This window comes from Mus pahari, chromosome 4 (genome assembly GCF_900095145.1).
Source record: "Mus pahari chromosome 4, PAHARI_EIJ_v1.1, whole genome shotgun sequence".
NCBI classification, from domain to species: domain Eukaryota; kingdom Metazoa; phylum Chordata; class Mammalia; order Rodentia; family Muridae; genus Mus; species Mus pahari.
The window spans coordinates 121,066,462-121,089,827 of record NC_034593.1 but is presented as its reverse complement, the minus strand read 5'-3'; the positions used below and the strand labels follow the sequence as shown (position 1 = coordinate 121,089,827).

Genomic DNA, 23,366 nt, shown 5'->3' with positions numbered 1-23,366 from the left:
GGCTTTGAAGGCTGACAAAAATCTAACAATTAAATGTGATTTAAAAAAATTCATCGCCCACACTCCAAGAAAAATGTTTGTGGGTGTCAGAGTTGGAGAATGGCAGTGAGAACCTGCACACATTGCTCCTTTGACACCCAGGGGTATGTTTCTGGTGGTAAGAATTTAAAGGTTCTTTTACTCTCAAGCTGCGTGCTGTTTTTGTAGCTGCTTGCTGACTGGAATGGTAGCTGTTGGCTGTGTTGAGCTACAGATACATTTCTATGTAAAAACTTGGTGAAAAATCAATTCCACACAAAGTTTAAAGGCGAGAAAAAGCTTGTAAAAGAAAACTTGGTGTCCATAGTAGGTACACTGTGGAGAGTTTGTTAGTTTAAGAACGGAAGCAAACATCTTGATGTTTGGAGAGCTAACCATAAAATGATGCAAGATGAATCTTTGTTCCTGCAATAAACTTGAGTCAGAAGAACAAATAAAGACTTCTAAAAGGTTGCTCAACTCTGAATTCTATAAAAAGGTTTTTGCTCCTGAAAAACACTTTTGAAACCAAGTTTCTTGACCAACATATCATGACAGCTCAAAGGACCCCCAGGGTCCACATTTATGACCAAGTTGCTAAGTAACACAAGAAAAAAAACCTAAGTCATTTTTAATTGAATAAAATAATCTGTTGTGTGGCAACCAACAGATTGGAAAAAGATCTTTACTAATCCCACATCTGATAGAGGGCTAATATCCAATGTATACAAAGAACTCAAGAAGTTAGACTCCAGAGAACCAAATAACCCTATTTAAAAACGGATAACAGAGCTAAACAGAGAATTCTCAACTGAGGAAACTTGAATGTCCAAGAAGCAGACTGTTCATCGAGATTATTTCTTTAACATGGAGCGACGTGTAAAACCACATTTTTATATGTCAGTTGTCAAGTCATGGTCTTCCCTAATAAAGGAAGGATTGATGCCAGTTCTAGTACAATTTGATGGTGGAATTTCCTTTACAAAATTCTACACAGATGTTTGCCTGGGCAGACATTGGGCAGGTTGGTTGGGCAGGAAGAGAAGGCTTGTTTCTTTTTGAAGTGTCTCCTCACATTCTTGGGCAAGCCTCCTTATAACAGACCATTGAACTCTCTTGAACCCTCCTCCAGGAGTCCATTAGACTGGCTTCCAGGACTGGCCAGGTGAAGGGCTCTTTATTTCCACTAGTGTCTATGCATTTTTTTAAAAAAAAAATTTCATGTACAGAATTTCCAAGATCCTTTGCAAAGTTTGCCTTATTAACATTGAAGATTTCTCGCATATCAGTTACGAGAATAGTATTAACCTTAAATGAAATAAAATTGTGTCTTCAATTGCAGAGACTAACATGAAAGTTAAACTTCAATATTGAATCAGACGCATGCACTCATGCACACACACACACACACACACACACACACACACACACACACACACACAGAGTCCTGATGTTTATAGCTACTATGATGCTAACTCCCGAACTTACCACGAACAGTTAGTTCAAGGCTTTCAGAGTTTCATGCTGTTGTGAGAGGTATTTCCTTGATAGTTGTTAGTTGTTTACCTCAATATCCTATTCAAACTCTTGGTTCCAGGTTAGACTTACCACTACATCTCAACCTCCTTATCTTGTGACTCTTTTCAAGAAACCATCAGGTTGGTTCAATAATTAAGCAATAACAGGATTTACACAATGTCAAAGATAACTCATGAGAAATCATAATTGAAATATATTTAATTCCCTCATTGTCTCACTCCTCATGATTTATGATTATGAATGAAAAGAAGAAGAAAAAAAAGCAATTGTATGCTATCCATTTTCATACCATTGAGTATTACCTACCGGATAACTGTTTTTAGTAATACGGACAACAGGATTGGGACATATTTCACATCCTAATTAAAATTTCCTTGGTTTCAAAAGCAAACACTTTCACAAGTTCTGAGTTGAGTTTTTAATGTGTCCCATCTCCAAAATGAAGGTCAGCTTTGTAGACAGATATTCTAGCAACAGAATGTGTCAGGAACCACGACTTTTAAATATTGTTTCACGAAATTGCTGAAACAGTTCACGTCTTCTTGTTCATGATTTTATAGGATCTGTGTCTAGTGGGGAACTAATATGCGATTTCCCAGTAGCCTCTGTTAAGATCCCTAAGTCTTTGGTCTGGCTAACAACAACCATGCATTTTACGTTTTGAGGGAAAGAGAAACCACAGCCTAGCATCTCATCAGCTTAGCATCTCACAGGACCATGTTGTGTTGTTTAACAGAAAAGATGACTCCACAGGCTGAGTGCTCCTCATCGGAAACTCTCACCCCTGAGGATGAGCAACAAGTGGAGAGGATGATGGCAAAGCGAGCCAAGATCATCAGGGAGCTGATACAGACGGAGAGGGATTACCTCACGGATCTCGAGCTGTGCCTTAGAGAAGTGGTCCAGCCACTGAGAAGCAAACAGGTGAATGCGAGTTTGAGATGGCTCTTCTTTTTCTAGTATCTTCTCTCATAGTCTAAATGGACACAGCAGCACTGTGAAGTCCAAGCGCCAAACATGAGTGGGGTGACGGGTGTTTCTTTCTCAGGGTTCCTAGTCCTAAATGCAGAGAAGAAATCAATGGGTTATAATTCTCATACAGAGGAGAGGAAGTTCTGTTTCCCTGTATACATGAGGAAACAGTATTGTCAATCACAGTGGGAAAGAAATTCACAGATTTTTTTATTTTGTTTCCTCCATTATGAAATATTTGTGTTCTTCTTTTTGGGATTCAATCCCCAAAATTTGGGAAATAGACTTTCAGCAGTCTTGGGAACAAGTTATTTAATTCAGCGATGATCATAAATTCAAAAGAGAAAATGGATATAAGCCCCACCCTCACTTCTCGAGAACTCACTTAAACTTATAACTACTTGGCTAAGTAAAATTCAACATAAAATTAACCTGGATGTTAATAAAAATATTTCTCCTTTGACAGGGTTGGACTTAAACAAAACTCTATGTTTATAAATGAATAATTCTTCCTCCTTAAAGGATGTTTCAGGGAATCATTTTGCAGGATGTTCAGCTTAGAATAGGAGTACAGAGTTATTTCACTGATTAATTCATCACTTACTAAATGCATGATCGTTGACACTATTCTCAGCTCTGGGACCTTGTGAGGTGTACTCTTTAATGCAGGTGACAAGGTCATACAGTAACAAACAAACAATGAAGATGGAAATATATTAGGTGGCATTAAACACACCAGCTGACTCAGGGGAAGGGGTTGAAGTGTGGGGAAAGGGTGGTGATGCTTCTGTTCCATTTCATCACAGGCATTTCTAATACCTCAGAGCAGGTGAGGGAAGTAAGAGAGGGTCAAGGGAGGGTGGAGAACAGAGGAAGAACCTCTGCAGAGTGGTGAGTGACTCTTGTATACAATCCAAACTCTTCAACAACAAAGGGAAAGCAAATGAGAAAGCACTCAAAGAAAACCACCTACCATGGTTGGAGACTTTCCAGATACCAGTGGATTATCTACACAAACGGACACTGACATACAGACACAGTCACAGAAAGACAAGCACAGATACAGATATGCACAGACCTACACACACACACACACACACAGTCACAGTCGCAAACACAGACATACAGACTTAGTCACACACAAACACAGACATACAGGTACAGTCATAGTTACAGTCACAGGCACAGGCACACACAGACATAGGGACATACACAGACACAAACATAGTCACAGGCACAGATACACACAGACATAGTCATAGGCACAGTCACAGACACAGACAGACATACAGACACACATACAGACACAGTCATAGACAGACACAAACAGACATAGGAACAGACAGGGACACAGACATAGGCACAGTCACAGACACACATAGACACAGACACAGGCACAGGCACACATACAGATAGAGTCACAGACACACATACAGATGCAGTCATAGGCATAGGCACATACAGATAGTCACACAGACAGTGTCACAGTCACACATATAGACAGTGGCAGCCAGACAAATAGACACATACATTTTCATACAAAGATGTGCAGTCTTATAAATATATTTTCATTCAATAGCTTATTGTAATCTTTTCATGACTTCTAATTCTTCTAAATGTTTTTCTGCTATTACTGATCTTTATATAAACATCTTTTTTGTTTTTCTGTCTGTTTACCTACTTAGGATAGATCCTCAGAAATGAAATTGTTAGAAAGAGTAGGGCCCAGCATGGTGGCGCATGCCTTTAATCCCAGCAGTTGGGAGTCAGAGGAGGGTGGGTCTCTGAGTTTGAGATCAACCTGATCTACCGAGAGTTCCAGGCTAGACAGGGTAACATAGAAAGATGCTGTCTCAAAAGCTGTGTAATTACATTGTTTGGCTGTTTGTTTTTAATGTTAACTGCCAATCAAAATTCAATAGTCCTGGTTTTTATTCCTATTAATGGTTAAGAGGTCTTTTTTCTATATCATTCCTCCTGAAAAAAATCTTCTGGCATGTTTCTTAATGTCTATATATTTATCTCTTTCATATTCTTAACTTTTAAAAATTATCACTTACATACCTCCTCACTATTTTATAACACCTTTTTGGATATTCGTTTTTCTTCCTACATGTTGTGAATGACTTTCAGTTTGTCTTTTGCCTTTTCACTTTGTCCTCACCATTTTATAACATTGTTTTGAATATTCTTTTTTCTCCCTACTGTTGTGACTGACTTTCAGTTTCTCTTCTTCTCCCTACTGTTGTGACTGACTTTCAGTCTGTCTTTTGCCTTCTCACTTTGGTTTGGTTTTGTTTCTTACTGTATTTGCACATTTGGTTAAGGATTTGATTTCTTAGTATGTACCCACAACTATAAAACTATTACTAGTCAGTTATACTAACAACAATCATTATGATCACACCACACCTCCTCCAGTATATAAAACCTTTAGGAGCAGAGGATTTGTTGCCCCTCACCATGCGCATGTGCGTGTGTGTGTGTGTGTGTGTGTGTATGTGTGTGTATGTGTGTGTGTGTTCACATGTGTAGTACTGGTATATGTGGAGGCCCAGAGTCTTCTTCAATTGCTTTACATTTATTCATTAAGATGATCTTACCTCTGAACCTGTAGATCACCCTTTGGGCTAGACTTAGCTTGCTCTGAGGATTTCATGTCTCTGCCCACCAAGGGTTAGGATAACCAGCTCACATTTTTTGTGAGTATAAGGATACTGATCAATCTCTTCAACCTCCTATTTCTTAATATGGGATTCTTCAAATAAATACCATAAAAACATTCACTTACAAAGAGGGGTGGCGGTCCCAGTTTGTGAAGGGATGTTTGACACAAAAGAAGCATTACAGACTATTTTCAGGGCAAATGGCCATGGAAAGCATTTATGAGGGCTTCCCTATGTGTATGGAAAGCATTTATGAGGGCTTCCCCATGTGTGGTTAACTTCAGCTATCAATGATACACATCACAAGGCTCAGTTCCTCTCGAATTTGCTGTTATTCTAATGACGTTATTTAAAACTTGATTTTTTTTTCTTTTTACACAGTTCTCTTTGCTTAGGAGTCACACGATTACTCACCCTCCTCACTGTGAAGTTCAGCTTTGTAACAGACATTCAAATGTCTCTGACTATGTTGAACTTGAAGTTCATTTTGCCTGTCTCCTACTTCCTAAAGTTTTAATTTGTGACTGAGTAGTAGTCACTCCAGAGTGTCTGTAACTCTTACAAACACAGACAGGAGTGTAGAAGTAGCCCAGAGATGCTGCCGTTTCATTAACTGATCAACTCTTCAGGGTCCCTTACCTCCTTCACATCTTCCTCTTCCCTGCTGGGCAGTGCACACTACCCACCTGCCCTCAATTACTGCCAAAGCATGTTTATGAGCACATGAGTTTCAAGTCATCATGAGAACAACTGGAGCTAAATCTGAGGCAAACAATGCTTTGTTAAACCTGACAGTGTGTGTGTGTGTGTGTGTGTGTGTGTGTGTGTGTGTGTGTGTGTTAGATTGGGGGTGATGTTATAAAGTTGCCTGAGCCATCATCTTTTGTCTATGTAAACTCAGACCACTGCCAGTAAAACAAGGCATTTTATGTAAATGAGGAATGAAAGAAGAGAATGGCCCGCCCAGGGAAGCACCACATTCCGTAGTTCAGCTCAGGGACCGGTGTGTGAATGAGTAAGTAGATCCAGCCCTTGACCGACAATTTTCCTCTGACAGTCATGGTGGCAAATTTTACCTTACCTGCCACAGGTCTTCATTGACCTGAAAATGGGCCCCATTTCCCTTAATGGCATTGTCTAGAAGGCCAAAGAACCCACAACATTCAATGTGGGAATATCTAATGACAAAGCAAGGTCTAGTTATTATCTCAATGAGAGGAGAGTCTCTACAGTTTTTGGCAGTAAATCAAACTATATCATACCAGTGTAAACCAAGCTCACAATGGGCCTATATTCCATGCGTAAGGAAAGGACAAAGGAAGGTTGAAGATAATAGAGGAATTTGGATGCGCATTCTTATTTTTGTTTGTTTTTCAATGTCTACTACTCGCATATTATAAAAGTACTAAAGACTTCAAGGGGCCTATGCCAGTCTGCAACTATTCAGTGTCCTTCCCTAGAGCAGCAGTTCTCAGCATGTGGGTTGAATGACTCGTTCCTAGGGGTCACCTAAGACCATCTGAAAGCACAGATGTTTATGTTATAGTTCATAACACTAGCAAAATTACAGTTATGCAATGAAAATAATCTTATGGTTACCACGACATGAGGAACTGTATTAAATGGCTGCAGCATTAGGAAGGCCAAGAACCACTGCCCTAGAGGCAAGACAGGTACAGTTTTGTTTTGTTTTGTTTTGTTTTCCACCCTTCCAAGGGTATGTGTATTTCCCTTGCCTTTGCTTACAGGTAGTCTAATTGTGTGTTTTGCCCTTGAAATAGTATATTTCCTAGAAAGTAGCAAGAAAAATAATCTGTAATTTCATGCTGGCACGAGTTCATTGGAATCTTCTGTTTAATTTTGCATATACTATGGGGCAACAACTTTGTTAATAAAACTTATAAGAAAAATATTGGGAGGGGGCTGGGCCGATGACTCAGTTGATAAAGCATTTGACATGCAACCAAGAAGACTCTAATATACCATTAAATCTGACCTCACCTATAGCCCCAGCTGAGGTGTTTGCAACAAGTATGATACTTGATGAGATAAGAGGCCGGCCATTGTAGCCAATCTGTGGGTTCCAGATTCAGTGAGGAAAATGGTTTCAAAAATTCATGTGGGGAGAAATAGAGGAGAGAGCCTAACATAACCTCTGGCCTCCACATGTGCATACACTCATGCACATGGCACACACACACATACACACACACACACACACACAGTATAAAAATAGAAGAAAATCAGTGGTATACACTAATTCCTTTTGCTCAGAAAGAAATATGACAAACATAAAATTTACATATATATATATATATATATATATATATATATATAAGCATTATAAATTAACACAAACATATGCAAATGTTTTCTGAAGTTTTGATACAGGTTAGAACCCTTTCCCTGTGGAGAATATATTCATATTAGTTCCTATCTTAAACAAGAAGTATTGAGTAGGAAAAAAGGTTTTTTGTAATTTATTCAGAGATTGTGAGTTTGAAGAAAATCATGTTCATGTTACCTAAACACAGATCACAATTTGCAATGGCGTTGACACACCTAAATTGGCAGTCAGTTGTTTTAGGTCCCCATGGCAGAGACTAGGATGAGTAGTTGGTCTATGTAACATGTCGCACAGATACATGCCTAAAATAACTCTTAGTTCTTTCTGGTCCCCTCACCACCTCTCTCCCCAGCTCAGCTGCTCAGCCCACTAGTCATAACAAGAATTCAGAGTTTAAAACATAACTCAATCTTGCTGCTGTTGTGGGACAAAAGACCAAATTACTATTATGATAGCTTGCTAGAATATAGGCCTAAAGAACAAGCAGAAATATTTTAACTCGTGATGATCAAAATCCGTTCTACTTTTCCCGTTAGAAGGGTGGTACTTAGAAGCAGACACTGTTTGAAAAGCTGTTTTTCTTAAATCTGTTTGATAAACTTTTGTCTATATAATCAAGAGAGAAACTATATGTGTGGGTAAGTGTTTGGTCATGAACTTTTGTTCCACAGAAAAAATTCTTGTCCAAATTGTCTTATCTTGTTGTTCCCATCAAAAGACACTGTAAACTGTGTTTATTTTTCTTAATAAGCAGCCATGGGATATTTTCTTTCTCTCTTATTTATCTAATGCCCAGCTACAATTTTCATCTATCCACTTCCAAAAATTTCAAGTTGTAGTCTAGAGCTAAAATTGTCCATTTCAATCTAATGACTACAACTTTAATCTTAAAATGAGTTACTATCTAAAGTCCCATTTGTTCCATGACAGCACTCTGAACTAAATGGAATGAGTTAGTTGAGTATTTTAGATGTGCCTTAATTGTTCAATCACTATACTTCACTTGTAATGTACCCTATCCTACTGCCGGTCCAGCATGGCTGTATAAGGGGAGAGGTGACACAGCTCCTCCTTCTGGAGTATCGCCAGGCTGTTGATCCCCATGATCCCAGCATGCGCTGATGGTCACTGTTGGCCTGAGGCTAATCTGCTCTCTTATATTTACTTCCAATCTCTCTTTCTGGGGAATAGACTTTTCCTATTACTCAGAGCTAATCATGCCATAATAAATGAAACAGATGCAGTTCTCCAGAATAAGGAATGGAGAGGGTCATAAAACTGTGGAAAGTGAAGAAAGGTCTTCTGCTTGGCCTTTAAGGGCCATGGGAAAGGGTCTAGACAACATAACCACAAAGGCCCTAAAAACCTATCTGGTCCTTTGTAGAAATCATTCATTGTGAGACTTGAGCTTGAATTTGGAATCATGAGGCGATATATGTACCCTCTGATCCAATGACTGCTGCATTAACTAGCCAGGGTGAACTTGGAGACATCAAGGATAGAGAGTTAAAGTGATCTCAAGAAGAAAAGGCATGGATAGGAATCTATAGAAAACAAGCAAATGATAGATGGGTTATTTTATAGGAGAAAGGCTTGTATATGATCTAGAAACAAACAGTACTAGAAGGACAGTATAAGAAGCCATCGAATTACTAGGATGAGGAAATTAAGATTAGAGAATTAAACAATAATAAGTATATAAAACATGAGTACTTCATTCTCCTAGTTACTTGAAAAATTGGAAATGATAATGCCTAGAGATATAGTAGAGAGAACTACCTAGTTTAGTTACATAAAGTTTAAAACCTTGTAAGGAATTATTGTTTAATTTTAATAGTTTGTGACCTTTCTGTTCTTACATGAAAGTAGTTACTAAACACTGCTATCTACTGTACCAGGAAACTGCAAGAGCTGTGCCCAGCTACCCGTGAAGAACAGGTAAAACCTATAAGGAAATGTGCTTTTTTTTTTTTTCTTTGTGTTTAGTTTTTACCCTACGAAAGCAGGGGTTGGAATTAATGATCCAGGATTTACAGAACGTATGAAATTTTAAGGACTTTTAGAATAATTACTAACAATGATCAAAGCCTTGCTGATATAACTTTAGTAAATAGAAGACGGGTCAGGCTCTCTGGTCGAGAGAAGGAAAAAGAATGGCGACCCAGGAGAAAGGAAAAGGTAAAGAGAGATGGCAAAAGACTGAGAAGGGGGAACGGAGAGGAAGGAGGCACGATGAGAATCCTCAGACAAGGAGAGAGTACTTGAACTGGCAGCTTGCATCCACTACTGACTCCGAGTCATCACCGAACCAGCGCCACCTGCTCTCACCTTTCTCAGGATCCCTCTCATGCTGAGGCTGGACCTCCGCACCCCACCTCATGAAAATCTAGTGTGCAGAACTATAATTTTGCGAACCATTGCCATTAAGGGAAACCAGGAAATGGCATAGCAGTGCTGTTGAGTTACTTTTTAACAATTATTTGCAAATCTACAATTATTTCTAAAGGAAAAGCTTAATTAAAATGGAATTCTCTTATCTTTCTATCTCTTTCTCCCCCTCATTCATCCAAAATCATCCTTGTAAATGTGTGCATAATTTTACAGGAAAGGATCAGCTTTACTGTCTTTTACAATGTTTGTTCTTTCGTGTTTTCTGGGGGTTTTTTTTTGTCTTGATTTTTTTAGGTGATATTGAAATGAATTTTTAGGCCTAAAGGCACACATTAGATTATGTCAAAGAAACATTATAGTGTCTAATAATCTCTCAATATGTCTTTCCTGCTGTATTTCTGGGGATATAATCAGAAATCTGTGTGCATCATGAGAAGGTCAACTCAGTTTCTTCCATCTCTTCCCGCTAGTCTATACTCTCCCTTGTAAACTCCAGTCACTCCTGAGGCCAGACTCCCCTGTCACAAGATCTCATGGACTTTAGTGAACACAGAGGACAAAGGCCGGATGCTTACACAACAACAAAGTAGGTCCAGGAAGCAAGAGATGAGACCAAGTGTGAATCTGGAGTAGTACATCCAATAGAAACCTGGGACAAAGAGAAGAAAAATTAGCACCAGCTGCCTGTCACTAAGTCAGGGGACAATGGGCTAAAAGAAACATGCTTGAGTTTTGGATGCTGCTTTATACTAGAACTTTCGAGCTACTTTTATGCTGACTTTAAGTATCGTATTCTTGCTGGAAATTTTCTTTAAATATTGGTACAGATATTCTTTAATTTTTTTTTATTTGAGATCACAGTGATGAGACCTGTGATTTATAGGACAAGGTTAGGGCTTCATTTTTTTTTTGTCTGTCTGGTTTTTGTTTTGCTTTGTTTTGTTTTTAAGCAAAGACTTAACTTATCACATAATCTAGGCCATCACCATCAATGATAAGGCCAGACTCTTGAAATCCCATGGTGCAATCCGCACAATGAGCAAACAGAAACACCAGTGGAAACCCGGGTGCAGTGGCTCACACCCGTCACTCCAGTGCTCAGCACATAGAGACAGGAGCATCTGAAGTTTAAGGATATCCTAGGCCACATAGGCAGACAGTTCAAAGTCATCCTGGGATACTCAGGAAACTGTCAGAAAGAGAGAGAGACACACACACACACGCACAGAGACAGAGGGAGGCAGACTGAAAGACAAGACAGGGAGACAGACAGGAAGGAGGAAGGGAGACCTCAAATCTCTCAATGGGGTGTTCCTCACTTTTCTAAAGTTTTAATTTGGTTTTAAAATTGTATTATATATTTTATATGAGTGGGTATTTTACCTGCATGTATGTTCGCGCACTATATACGTGCCTGGTGCCCACCGAGGCCAGAAGGCATTAGATCCTATGGGCCCCGGGCTAACAGATAATAGTGACCAACCACATGCATGCTGGGTAGAACCTCTGCCTTCTGAAGGAGCAGCCAGTGTTTTTAATTGCTGAGCCGTATTCCCATCCCTAAAACCTCATTAGTAAGAGAAAATCCTGTGTTTGCTGGAAACCACAGTCAGTTATAGACTAAAAAGTTAACTTAGTAAAAGCAGAACAAAACAAACAAAAGCAAAAGCCCACTTGCCACGTAAATGAAGACCAGTTTGGATCCACAAAGCTGTACACAGTAGCACACATCTGAAATCCCAGTGCCCCTAGGAGAGACAAGAAGCAGGGACAGGAGAGTCCCTAGGGCTCGAGGGACAGTTATCCTGAGGTATGCAGCCTGGAACCCAAGACCCTGTCTCAAACAAGGCGGGAGATGAACGTGGACATCAGAAGTTGTTCTCTGACCTCTACACATGCATGTGGCAAGCATGTGCCTGGATACACACACGTGCGCGCGCGCACACACACACACACACACACACACACTGAGAGAGATAGAGAGACAGAGACAGAGAGACAGAGAGAGACCCCACATGCGTACACACAAAATTAAAATAAATACATAAAAAAGAGTTTCTAAAGAAAGCCACAGTTGTAAGATATTAAATTTAAAAATGAAAAAAAAATGATACAAAGTGAATTTATTAGTACTCCTATCCAAACCGCCTCTCTCAAGCGCTGAGACGAAGCCACAGGCTTCCCTTCCTTCTCTGTCTCCCCAGGAGGGACTTTGCAGTCTTGCCATCCTGGAAGACACATAGCTTGATGTTTTATTGTGTTCAGCATCAGTTGAAGTTGAAAGTGATCTGCGATGCTCTAGTGGGCGAAGCGTCTTTTCCTGGAGGGAGCCCCCTTATCTTTGCTTCTTCAGGAAGCCTCCTCTCAGAAATAAAAGGATCTTTTTTGATCCCAGCATTGCAGGGTTTTGACAGAGACTGTTCTACAGTTTTGTTTATAAACATCCTCTAAGCTCCATTCAGGGTGAAAATCTATAGTCTAGTCAGATCCTGCTGGGCCAATGTAGAGATAAAGAAACAAGTTTCCCAACTCAGTGCAGATATTGGAATGCTCAGAACTCTAAGTCAGAGATGTAATATACAGATTTGTTTTAACGCCCAGGAGCATCCTGTTCAGCCTGGGAAGATGGTTGATCCTGTACTTATTGCTTTACCTCTTAGAACTGAGACGCACACTCAACCATTTCTATTGCTTTTATTTGTGAAGATAAGCAATGACATCCCACTGGCTATGATTATGATAATGAGCACATAAACCTCCCAAATGAAAAGCCTGTGAATTTACGTCAGGCTTACTTGAATGTAGATCAGTGTAGACATGTGTGTCAGTACATGAGCCACAAATTTCAAATTCCAAATGGTAACACTGGACCAGGAACAAGGAAACTTAACATATTCAGTTAAATATGAGAATAATAATCTGGGTGTGATAGAATGTATCTATAATGCCCTGAGTCCAGCAGATTGCAAGATTAAGACTTGCCTAAGCTACATCATGAATTCAAGTTCAGCACTGGTAAAATAGTGAGATCCTGTCTCAATATGAAAATAATAGGGGGTGTACCTCAATGGAAGAGCATTTGACCTTCATGAAGATAGCCCCAAGGTCAATCTCTAGTACAAAAAGCAAAAACAAACAAAAATAGCAGCGGTTCAAATGGAAATACATACTTGAAAATACTATTAATGACTGCTTCTATTTCTTTGGGAGATATGGGACTGTTTAGGTCATTAATCTGATCCTGATTTAACTTTGGTACCTGGTATCTGTCTAGAAATTTGTCCATTTCATCCAGGTTTTCTAGTTTTGTTGAGTACAGCTTTTTTGTAGTAGGATCTGATGATGTTTTGGATTTCCTCAGGGTCTGTTGTTATGTCTCCCTTTTCATTTCTGATTTTGTTAATTAGGATTCTGTCCCTGTGCCCTCTACCTAGTCTAGCTAAGGGTTTATCTATCTTGTTGATTTTCTCAAAAAAAAAAAAACAAACAAACAACAACAAAAAAAAAAAACCAACTCCTGGTTTGGTTGATTCTTTGTTTAGTTCTTTTTGTTTCCACTTGGTTGATTTCAGTCCTGAGTTTGATTATTTCCTGCCATCTACCCTTCTTGGGTGAATTTGCTTCTTTTTGTTCTAGAGCTTTCAGATGTGCTGTCAAGCTGCTAGTGTATGCTTTATCTAGTTTCTTTTTGGAAGCACACAGAGCTATGAATTTTCCTCTTAGGACTGCTTTCGTTGTGTGCCATAAGTTTGGGTATGTTGTGGCTTCATTTTCATTAAACTCTAAAAAGTCTTTAATTTCTTTCTTTATTTCTTCCTTGACCAAGNTACCATTGAGTAGAGTGTTTTTCAGTTTCCACGTTTATGTGGGCTTTCTATTATTTTAATAATGACTTTTAAATCAGCACTTTAGGCACAGACAAGGTTAATGACTTCACGAATCAACGAATTAGTTTTAGGTCCTTGACAGATATAAAATTATATAAAATTCAGTTCCTAGTATTAAAAATAGTAGTAGTAGTTATAGTAAAAATAATAGTAGTAGTTAGAGATGACAGGTTTCTTTCAGTTATGAGAAGCTATAAAGCAAGACAATGAGCGATAGGCACATTGGAGTTCGGAGAAGGGACAGATCCCTTCCAGCCCGATTGACTGGGCAATGTTTCATGGAGAATGTGACTCGCCAGTTGAATATACAAACTGCACGGTTAAGGCTTGTCAAGACTATACTGCGCCTAGTGCCTGCTCTTGAACCCTGAATGGATATCACATGAATATGTGCCATGACCCTGCCCTAAGAGTCTATAAGAGGTCACGAAGATGACTCTTAACCACATAGACCCACGAACAGCAATTATCAACATATTTCATGATGACATTAGAAATGATCATGGCAGGAGGCAGTTCATGATTCGTTATGCTAATTATTTATGCAGCAAACAATTGCTTTAGACGTTGGCAGTGGAAATACTGTCCAGACCCATTTGCCTCACTTAGCAGAAACCACAGCCTGCTGCCACCCCACCTCTACAGCTGCCTGTTATCCATCCCATTATTGATTGACCTCACTTCTAAAGACTAGTTAGTATAGTTTAGGACTCAGATTTGGCTTTCTTACTCTATAGGCATCTGTGGGCTATCTGATATGGTTCTGTGGCTATAAATCCCAGCTGTGTTCTGAAGGGTTGGCAAACCTCAGTCCTGGTACTGCCCTGAAGTCCTGTTCTGTTTACCCAACCTCTGGCTTAAATCGCTGCTTGGTGACTAGTAGGCATCTCAAATTCATCATACTTAGAACTAATTTCCTGGTTCCCTTGAACACCTCTCCCGTCTCCAGTTACATACATCCCCTGAAGTTCATGTGTTGGACGCTTAATCCTCAATGCAACAGTGTTGGAAAGACTAATTCATTGCGAGAGGCTCTGTTCTCCGGGGTGAGATGAATGCTGTTATGGAAGGGGGAGTATTTTAAAAATAGTTTATATATCACTCTTTCGTGCATTTTCTTCTTCTCTTCCACTTCCTTGCATGGGGTGACACAGAATTGATATCCTCACCAGTTTCCCTACACTCCAGAACCATAATACATATATTTCTGTTCTTTATAAATTTCCCGGTTTTGAGTATTCACTTACAGCAATAGACACAAGCCTTGAAACCTCTTTCATATCAGTAAATTTTAGCACCTTTCTTCTAGTTGCTTAGGCAACGCCCACCCCACCCCCCCTGCACTCCAGAATATCAGTGCAAGCAGTTTAATTTTCTGTTATTAGTCAAAAGATTCTGAAGAGGGCCTCTGTACTCAGGACTCCTCAGGCTTGACCAGTCTCTGGTCTGCTCTTCCTTCATTTTCTTGGCTCCATCCTCTCTCTTTCACTGAGATTTTCTGCGGAGCTCCCTCTTTCCGGCACTCTGTCAGTCTGTCCAGTTCTGAACTTCTGTCGCAGAGAGCTGGGTAACTCGACTGCTTAGCTACAAGGCTGGCTGAAAGACTTGCTGTCTAGCCGTGATTGTGACTGGGATCGTAGGATGACTTACTCAGCCATTTGGAATCTAGTTTCTCCGCAAGACATTTCACACATACAAATTGGCGGTTTTGAGAAATCCGATGAAATAATAGCTAGTTTACCCCCGAAAGGCTTTGTAAACTAGAAGCCAACTGTCTAAGTAAATGCCACAGTAATTAGAGAGTCATCCAAGCATGGTGCTTGCCAGGGCTTCGGGCCAGCATCCTCTGTTCCCACGCTCCGTAAGCAGTCCCCTCCTCCGATTCTTCCTCCTAAGAGGCCGTTCCTTCTGCTCAGAATACCCCCGGGGGCTTTACTTGTCAAGGCTGTATTTTATGCCTCCTGCTCTGTTCCTGTACCTATTTCAGCTGCAACACCACTGGAGTTCCTGGGTTAAGAATGGAATAAGCTAGTGTGCGCATACATCCAGGCCTCACTACATAAGTCAGTACTTGGAACTTCTTTAGGGAAGGGTATGGAACCCAAGATCTGTGAGTCCAAGTCAGACGACACCCATCTGAACTGTAATAGTAATGGCTAGGACAAATCCAAAAAAAGTCCATTCAACTCTACATTTATTACCAAATGGCTCCAAATAGAAGCACTGGAGCTTTCTTAGCATCAGACTCCAGAAGCACTCAGTTGAAAATAATTACCATATTTTTTTTCAAAAGCAACGTTATTTGCTTCCTTTTATGTTCTACAAGTACTACATACACATCCTGTGCTCGAATCTGGGGCTATGATGCGGCATGACTTTGATATTAAAATTAGAAGCCTAAACTAAAACTTGAGATCAAAGTTGCAATGACTGAGCTTTAATAAAAGCAATATTGATGACTTGGTTTACAAAAAGATTTATCTGTTTGCTTGCTTATGTCTGTGTATGAAAGTGTATATACATATGTGTGTGAGTATGTGTACCTATTTGGTCGTGCAGAGTCCAGAGGAGGGTGTGTAGTGTCCTTCTCTACTGCTCTCTGCTTGTTTCTTTGAGTCAAGGTCTTTCCCTGAATCTGAGATCACATTTTTTTGCGTGTTGTTAAGCTAGACTGAAGCCAGAAAGCCCAAAAAGGTCCCCCTGCCTGTTCTCACTAGAGCTAGAGTTACAGGCCTTTTGGGGACAGTAAGACCATCATCATGTGTGTGCTGGGATCTGAACTCCAGTTCTCATGAGCAAGAGCTCTTAACTGCTGAGCCATCTCCAGCCTTCCCAGAACTCAGTAGAATCCCCGCAGATATTAGTAACCCAAACTGTGTCATTATACTTATGAACTGTATCATTAAGTGATAACCATGTATATGACCAAGGCTTGAGGCCCGAGGTCCACTTATGGTAGTAGATGTAATAGCTTGACATAGAAACGCAGTGTTTCCACATAATCCTCCTATTGACGAGTGCGAGGGAGGGACTGATGGTAGGAGATTTCTAATTGTTCACTTCCTTTGAACAGATGTACATATGCAACCACCCACCCCACAAAGACTTCTGAAGAATGTACCTAAAAATATCTTTGGTCATCGATGGGTGATCTTATTTTCTTTCTTTTATCTATGCATCCTTAAATTTTCTGCAAGGCATATGAACAGCTTTAATGCAAATAACATATTCTTTCAGGAGTCTGTTTCTAGATTTTTTTTTTCCAGTCTTCAGTTTTAGTGTTACTAGTGGCAGTCCGTATGCCACCTGAGCATGCTTAGCTGTCCTTTCTTATGACTTGTTTGATTTAAACTGAGTCACCCATTTCAAGTGTTTGTTATTAAACAGAAAGGAACAAATAGACACTTGCCAACTGTAAACTAAAGAGGAGGCTTGGTTCTGTCTGTAGATTCCCCACATAATACAAACAACCAAGCTAAGCGCCACAGTTGCCTTTGTAGCTAGATCTAAGTAGGACATTATGAAAGAGTCACAACATGATCACTTGAAGAATCAAATTAGATATTTTGCCTTAGCTACTTTTGATATTTGCCTGTTTGTTACTCAAAGACCAGTAAGGTGATAAAAGAATATGAATGGGCTTCCTCAAAAGTAAATTTCAATTGTAGAAATTCAACTTAATTTAAAAGACCAAATTTTTATTAAATAATTGTATGCACACACAGCACTATATTAGACACAGTGGAGCATTAGAATAACCAAGAAAGGCAAATACATTAAGAGAAATCCATTTTAACAGAAAGGCAAACAATTAATAATAATAACCTATAACATTTATAAGATATGCAATGAGCTTCAATATAAGTGTAATATGTAGTGCCATATATAAGTATAATAAATAGGTATCTGTGCACAGTATAATCTAGTCAAGAGCATGATACAATCAAACTCACAGACAAGCAAAGGAAACAAGCAAGGGAGTTAAGACTAACCTACAAAACATGGAACGGCACCATAACATACCATCTGACAAAAGGCTGAGAAGCAGAGTACGCGAGGAACTTTAAAAACTCAATAATAAACATATAATTCAATTAAAATTAGGTCAGGGATTGATAACTGTTTCTCAAAAGAAATTCAATTAGCCAACAATTTTATGAAAAAAAATGCCCAATCTCATCAATGAGGACAGAAATTTAAGTAAAAAAAAAATATATATATATAATGAGACATGACCTCACCCCAGTTAGAAGGCTATTATGGAAAATAAAATAAAAGTCAAGTGGGGGAAAAAGAGAAGTCCCACATGCTGTTGGTATCAGTGGGAGTTACAGCAGGCACTGTAAGAACAGCAATGTGTTCCTCAAGAAACTAAGCTACAGCTACCACATGATCCATAATCTTTCTTCTGGGCATATATTCAAAGAACATGAACTCAGCAACATTTGCATGGCTACTTCCATTGCTCTACTTCGTGCAATAGCTTAGATTTATAATCAACCTTCACAGACCAACGGTGTATAAGCTAACTTTTCTCATTGCTGTGACCAATATGTGATAAGAAGAAACGTAGGGGAGTATATTCTGGCTCAAACACATAAGTCTATATGGAACATTCCCATTTAAACCACAGAGAGTAGGCAATGGTAGTTTATAAATACTCAGAGGCTTTATCCAGCCATAAAACCAGAATGTCGTTCTCTTATTTTTCAGGAAAGTGTACAGGAGTGGGTCAGTAATGTTGAGAGAAATAAGTCAGACACAAAAGAACCAATTCTGCATGTTCTTGCTCAGGCAAGGTTTATAGGACAATGGGTAGTCATAAGCAATCAGAACTAGTTCATTCTAGTTTCTGGGGAACAGCAGTGGGAAGGGAGCTGAGTTCACAGTAATATATTATGTATTTTATAAGTACCCATAAGAGAGTAGCCTGAACTCTCTGAACACAAGGAATAAGGAGGCGGCAACATAATTCTCTGGTTTGATTTATACATATCCCATGAGTGTGTGCAGTATCATATTGTGCTCCGAAGTGTGAGGAGGTCCTTACCTGTAAATCAGAATTTCATTTTAAGTTTTATACCCAATTTAACCTATACACACTATATGCATGTATTTAAATTATCACCCCATTCTATAAGTTATACAATTAAAATAATTTTTGAAGGACTTGTAAAGGTATGTGAGAAAAAAAGTCTAACAAATAAACATTAAATCCTCCTTGGATGACGTAATTGTTGGCTGAGAATTAAAATTATATTAGTCCTTTTTGGCTATGTGATTTTAAAAAAATCCAAACTTGTGCTCGCTTCGGCAGCACATATACTAAAATTGGAACGATACAGAGAAGATTAGCATGGCCCCTGAGCAAGGATGACACGCAAATTCGTGAAGCGTTCCATATTTTTTTAATGGGACCTCATAAAACTGCAAAGCTTTTGTAAGGCAAAAGACACTGTCAACAAGACAAAAAGGCCACCAACAGATTGGGAAAGGATTTTTACCAATCCTAAATCTGATAGAGGACTTATATCCAATATATACAAAGAGCTCAAGAAACTGGACTCCAAAAACTCAAATAAACCCATTAAAAAATGGGGTACAGAGCTAAATAAAGAACTCTCAACTGAGGAATATCGAATGGTTGAGAAACACCTGAAAAAATGTTCAACATCCTTAGCCATCAGGGAAATGCAAATCAAAACAACCCTGAGATTCCATCTCACACCAGTCAGAATGGCCAAGATTAAAGATTCAGGTGACAGCAGATGCTGGCGAGGTTGTGGAGAAATAGGAACACTCCTCCATTGCTGGTAGGATTGCAAGCTTGTTCAACCACTCTGGAAATCAGTCTGGCGGTTCCTCAGAAAATTAGACATAGTACTACTGGAGGATCCTGCTATACCTCTTCTGGCCATATACCCAGAAGATCTTCCAACTGGTAATAAGGACACATGCTCCACTATGTTCATAGCAGCCTTATTTATAATAGCCAGAAGCTGGAAAGAACCCAGATGTCCCTCAATAGAGGAATGGATACAGAAACTGTGGTACATTTACACAATGGAGTACTACTCAGCCATTAAAAACAATGAATTTATGAAATTCTTGGGCAAATGGATGTATTTGGAGGATATCATCCTTAGTGAGGTAACCCAATCACAAAAGAAGTCACTAGATATGTACTCACTGATAAGCGGATATTAGCCCAGAAACTTGGCATATCCAAGACACATTATGGAAAACAGAAGAAAATCAAGAAGGATGACCATTTGTGGATACTTCATTCCTCCTTAGAATAAGGAACATAACTCTCATGAAAGGTTATAGGTACAGAGACAAAATTTAGAGCTAAGATGAAAGGATGGACTATCCAGAGAGTACCCCATTCGGGAGTCCATCCCATCATCAGCCACCAAACGTAGATACTAATGCTCATGCCAGCAAGATACTGCTGAAGGGACCCTGATATTGCGGCCTCTTGTGAGGCTATGCCAGTGCCTGGTAAACACTGAAATGGATGCTCACCTGCTTGTGGACGTTGTACATCGTGGTGCGGAGCCTAGTGCGCACCACGATGTACAACGTCCACAAGCAGCAGTACCCCCGGGGTTTGTGTTTCTGGCTGCATATGTAGCAGAAGATGACCTAATCGGCCATCAGTGGGAATAGAGGCTCCTTGGTCTTCCAAACTCTATATGACCTAGCACAAGGCAAGGCCTGGGTCAAGTAGTGGGAGTGGGTGGGTAGGGGAACAGAGGTGGGGGGAGGGGTATGGGAAACTTTCGGGATAGCATTTGAAATGTAAATAAAGAAAATAATAATAAAAAAAAAATCCAAACTAGATTAAGTAAATGCATACAGTTGGTTTATATGGGAAGGATGTCTTCCTTTGGCAAGGATAGATCTACGGGCTAACATGATCTTGTCAGGTGAAGCTTTCCTCTCTCTATAGCCTCTTTCACAGCAGTGTTCCACACAAAGATAACTGGGGGAAACAAAACAACAGCAACAACAGAACAAAACAAACAAACAAACAAACAAAAACAGACACGTAGGCATAAATTTTTTGCAACCAACTTTTAGTAAGGTTCAACCTCTCCTTTTGCCCACCACTCAGCAGAGGTAGTGGAAAGAGAAAAATGTTTAGGATATGGGGGACGTGGACCTGTTCTTTGAGGCCAAGCCCATTCTTCTTTGCCAGCAGTTCAGTCCCATTGCAAACACCAAATATGAATCAGAAGCTGGACACCGCATGTGAACCAGCCACTCCAGTCCAGTCCTCTCAGCAGGAAGACAGCAGGCATAAAGCAGCAGCTGTAGTTCAACCCTGAAGGAACCATTTGTCTTGCCTGATGTGAGGCTGCGAAAGTGTCAAGCCACCACAGGAATCTCATGAGCAGTTTTTGGGTGAGTTTCTCTCAATGGCAGTGTTATCACGAGCTGAGCTCAACAAAGCTATGTAAGGTGAACAATACAAGCATGTTGTTAGTGAAGAATAGTGAGGCAGAGCAAACCAAACCAAGGTTCAGTGCTCTTCTCCCACTGTCTGTGGGGTCATAGTTATACTCCTTCATCACTGGTCTTTTCACGTGTTTGCTGTAGCAAAACACCCTTTAACCTGTGTCTGCTTCATGAAAACATACTTTCACATGTCTGCTTCAGCCAAACACCCTTTTACCTGTGTGCCCTGTAAAACATCATTTGACATAACTGACTTTCCAAAGAAACTAGACGTTTCAACTTCACAGTTCCACGTTATCCATTTATGTTAGTAAAATACCATAAACAGTGGCTTAAATAAGAGAACAATGTTTCTCACGGTCTACAAGTTTGTAAGTCCGGAATTGAAGTTCCAGTAGATTTAACCTCTTGTGATGGAACCTTTCCTAGACACCTGCCTTGTATCTATAACTCTATATGACAAAATAAAATAAAATAAAATAAGGAGCCTCTCTGAGGTCTCTTTTTATAAAGTTGATGCTATTCATGGAAGCACCACCCCAGTGACTGAGCAATGCCACAAAGGCCTGGTACAGCTACTGTTTATTGCTATGATAAAACACCATGACCATGGAGTTGGGTGGATACAGAAGTGCGGGAAGCTCTGGGAGGAGTCAGGAGAGGGAAAAGCTATCAATATATAGTATAAAATTCTCAGTAAAAAATAAAAAAAAATAAAAACAAAAAATGCACTTTTATGCCATGGTTTATTGTGTTGAAATTTCAAAAACTAACTGAAATATCATGATCGAAAATGATTTATGAAGAATGAATTTATCTTATGGATCCAAAGGGAGAGTCCATAATAGCAGGGGAGACATGCCAGAGTAGGAAGCTAAGATATGACACCTTCAACCCCAAACAGGCAGCAGACAGAAGTAGACATGAGGTGAGGTTTTAAGCTGCCCCTAGCAGAGCTCTGCCTTCTAAGGGTCCCAGGCCTCCTCCAACAGCACCATCAATAGGGGACCAATCCCTGAGTCTCTGGAGGATGTTTCTCATTTATCACACCATACACCTCATGTCCTATTCCATTTACTTTGTATGTAAGAATTGAACGTATGAATTGGGAAGGGGGGATTGTAAATGTCCATATTGTAGCACATGCATCCAATGATAACCTGATCGATTGATCAGTTAGGTGACATCCCTAACACAGCAAAAAGAAGAGGGTCACCAGAGAATTCGGGCAGGACCAGATAGAGTGAAGGATCTAGGGTTCTTGTCACTCCTCTCAAATACAAAAGAAAGGACAGAGAGGCTGAAAACCTTTACATGGGCACTATGTCTATGAGGCCAAAGCATTTTTAAGTACATGCAAAAGTTGAACCATGATGTAAAAGCAGGAAAATTAAGCAAAAAAATGCCAGGTTCCTGTGTGGTACCAAGTAATCCTTTATTAGTTACTATAGTCTTTGAATTAATACAATTTCATAAATCTATTTTCATCTACTGAGAACTTTAAATTGAGACATATATAATACACCAGAGAGGTACAAATTCAATGTTTTAAATTTTCTTGCCTTTTAATTGAAAACCAAGACAATACCTATATTTATGGCTAGAAACATGCTATCTTTATATATGCTTACACTGTGAAATGGCTACATTACTTCAACAGTTTATCTTTGTATTCAATAAGAACACTGAAAATGTACTCTCTCAGCAGTTTTCAGGTATATACCATAATATATATGATAATCAGTAGATCTCTTCAATTTGTTCCTTCTATGTAAAACTTTATGACTTTGACAAGAAACTTTCTTTTTTAACTTATTATTATTTTCTTTATTTACATTTCAAATGCTATCCCAAAAGTTCCCTATATTCCCCCACACACACCTCTGCTCCCCTACCCACCCACTCCCACTACTTGGCCCTGGCCTTCCCCTGTGCTGGGTCATATAAAGTTTACAAGACCAAGGGACCTCTCTTCCCAATGATGGCTGATTAGGCCATCTTCAGCTACATATGCAGCTAGAGACTCGAGCTCAGGGGGTACTGGTTAGTTCATATTGTTGTTGCACTTACAGGGTTGCAGCC

At 39.6% G+C, this 23,366-nt stretch overlaps 1 protein-coding gene and 1 non-coding gene across 2 annotated transcripts in view; both read left to right on the top strand.

Moving 5' to 3' along the window:
- Positions 1–23,366, top strand: part of Arhgef38 (Rho guanine nucleotide exchange factor 38) — a 109,847-nt gene that overhangs the window by 22,049 nt on the left and 64,432 nt on the right. Inside the window, exon 2 of the mRNA XM_021197058.2 lies at positions 2,294–2,481. Coding sequence (XP_021052717.1) covers positions 2,294–2,481 — 188 coding nt within the window. The remainder of the gene's footprint in view (positions 1–2,293; positions 2,482–23,366) is intronic.
- On the top strand, positions 19,122–19,228 carry LOC115063983. Its single transcript, XR_003843823.1, has one exon. It is a non-coding gene; the product is annotated as a U6 spliceosomal RNA (small nuclear RNA).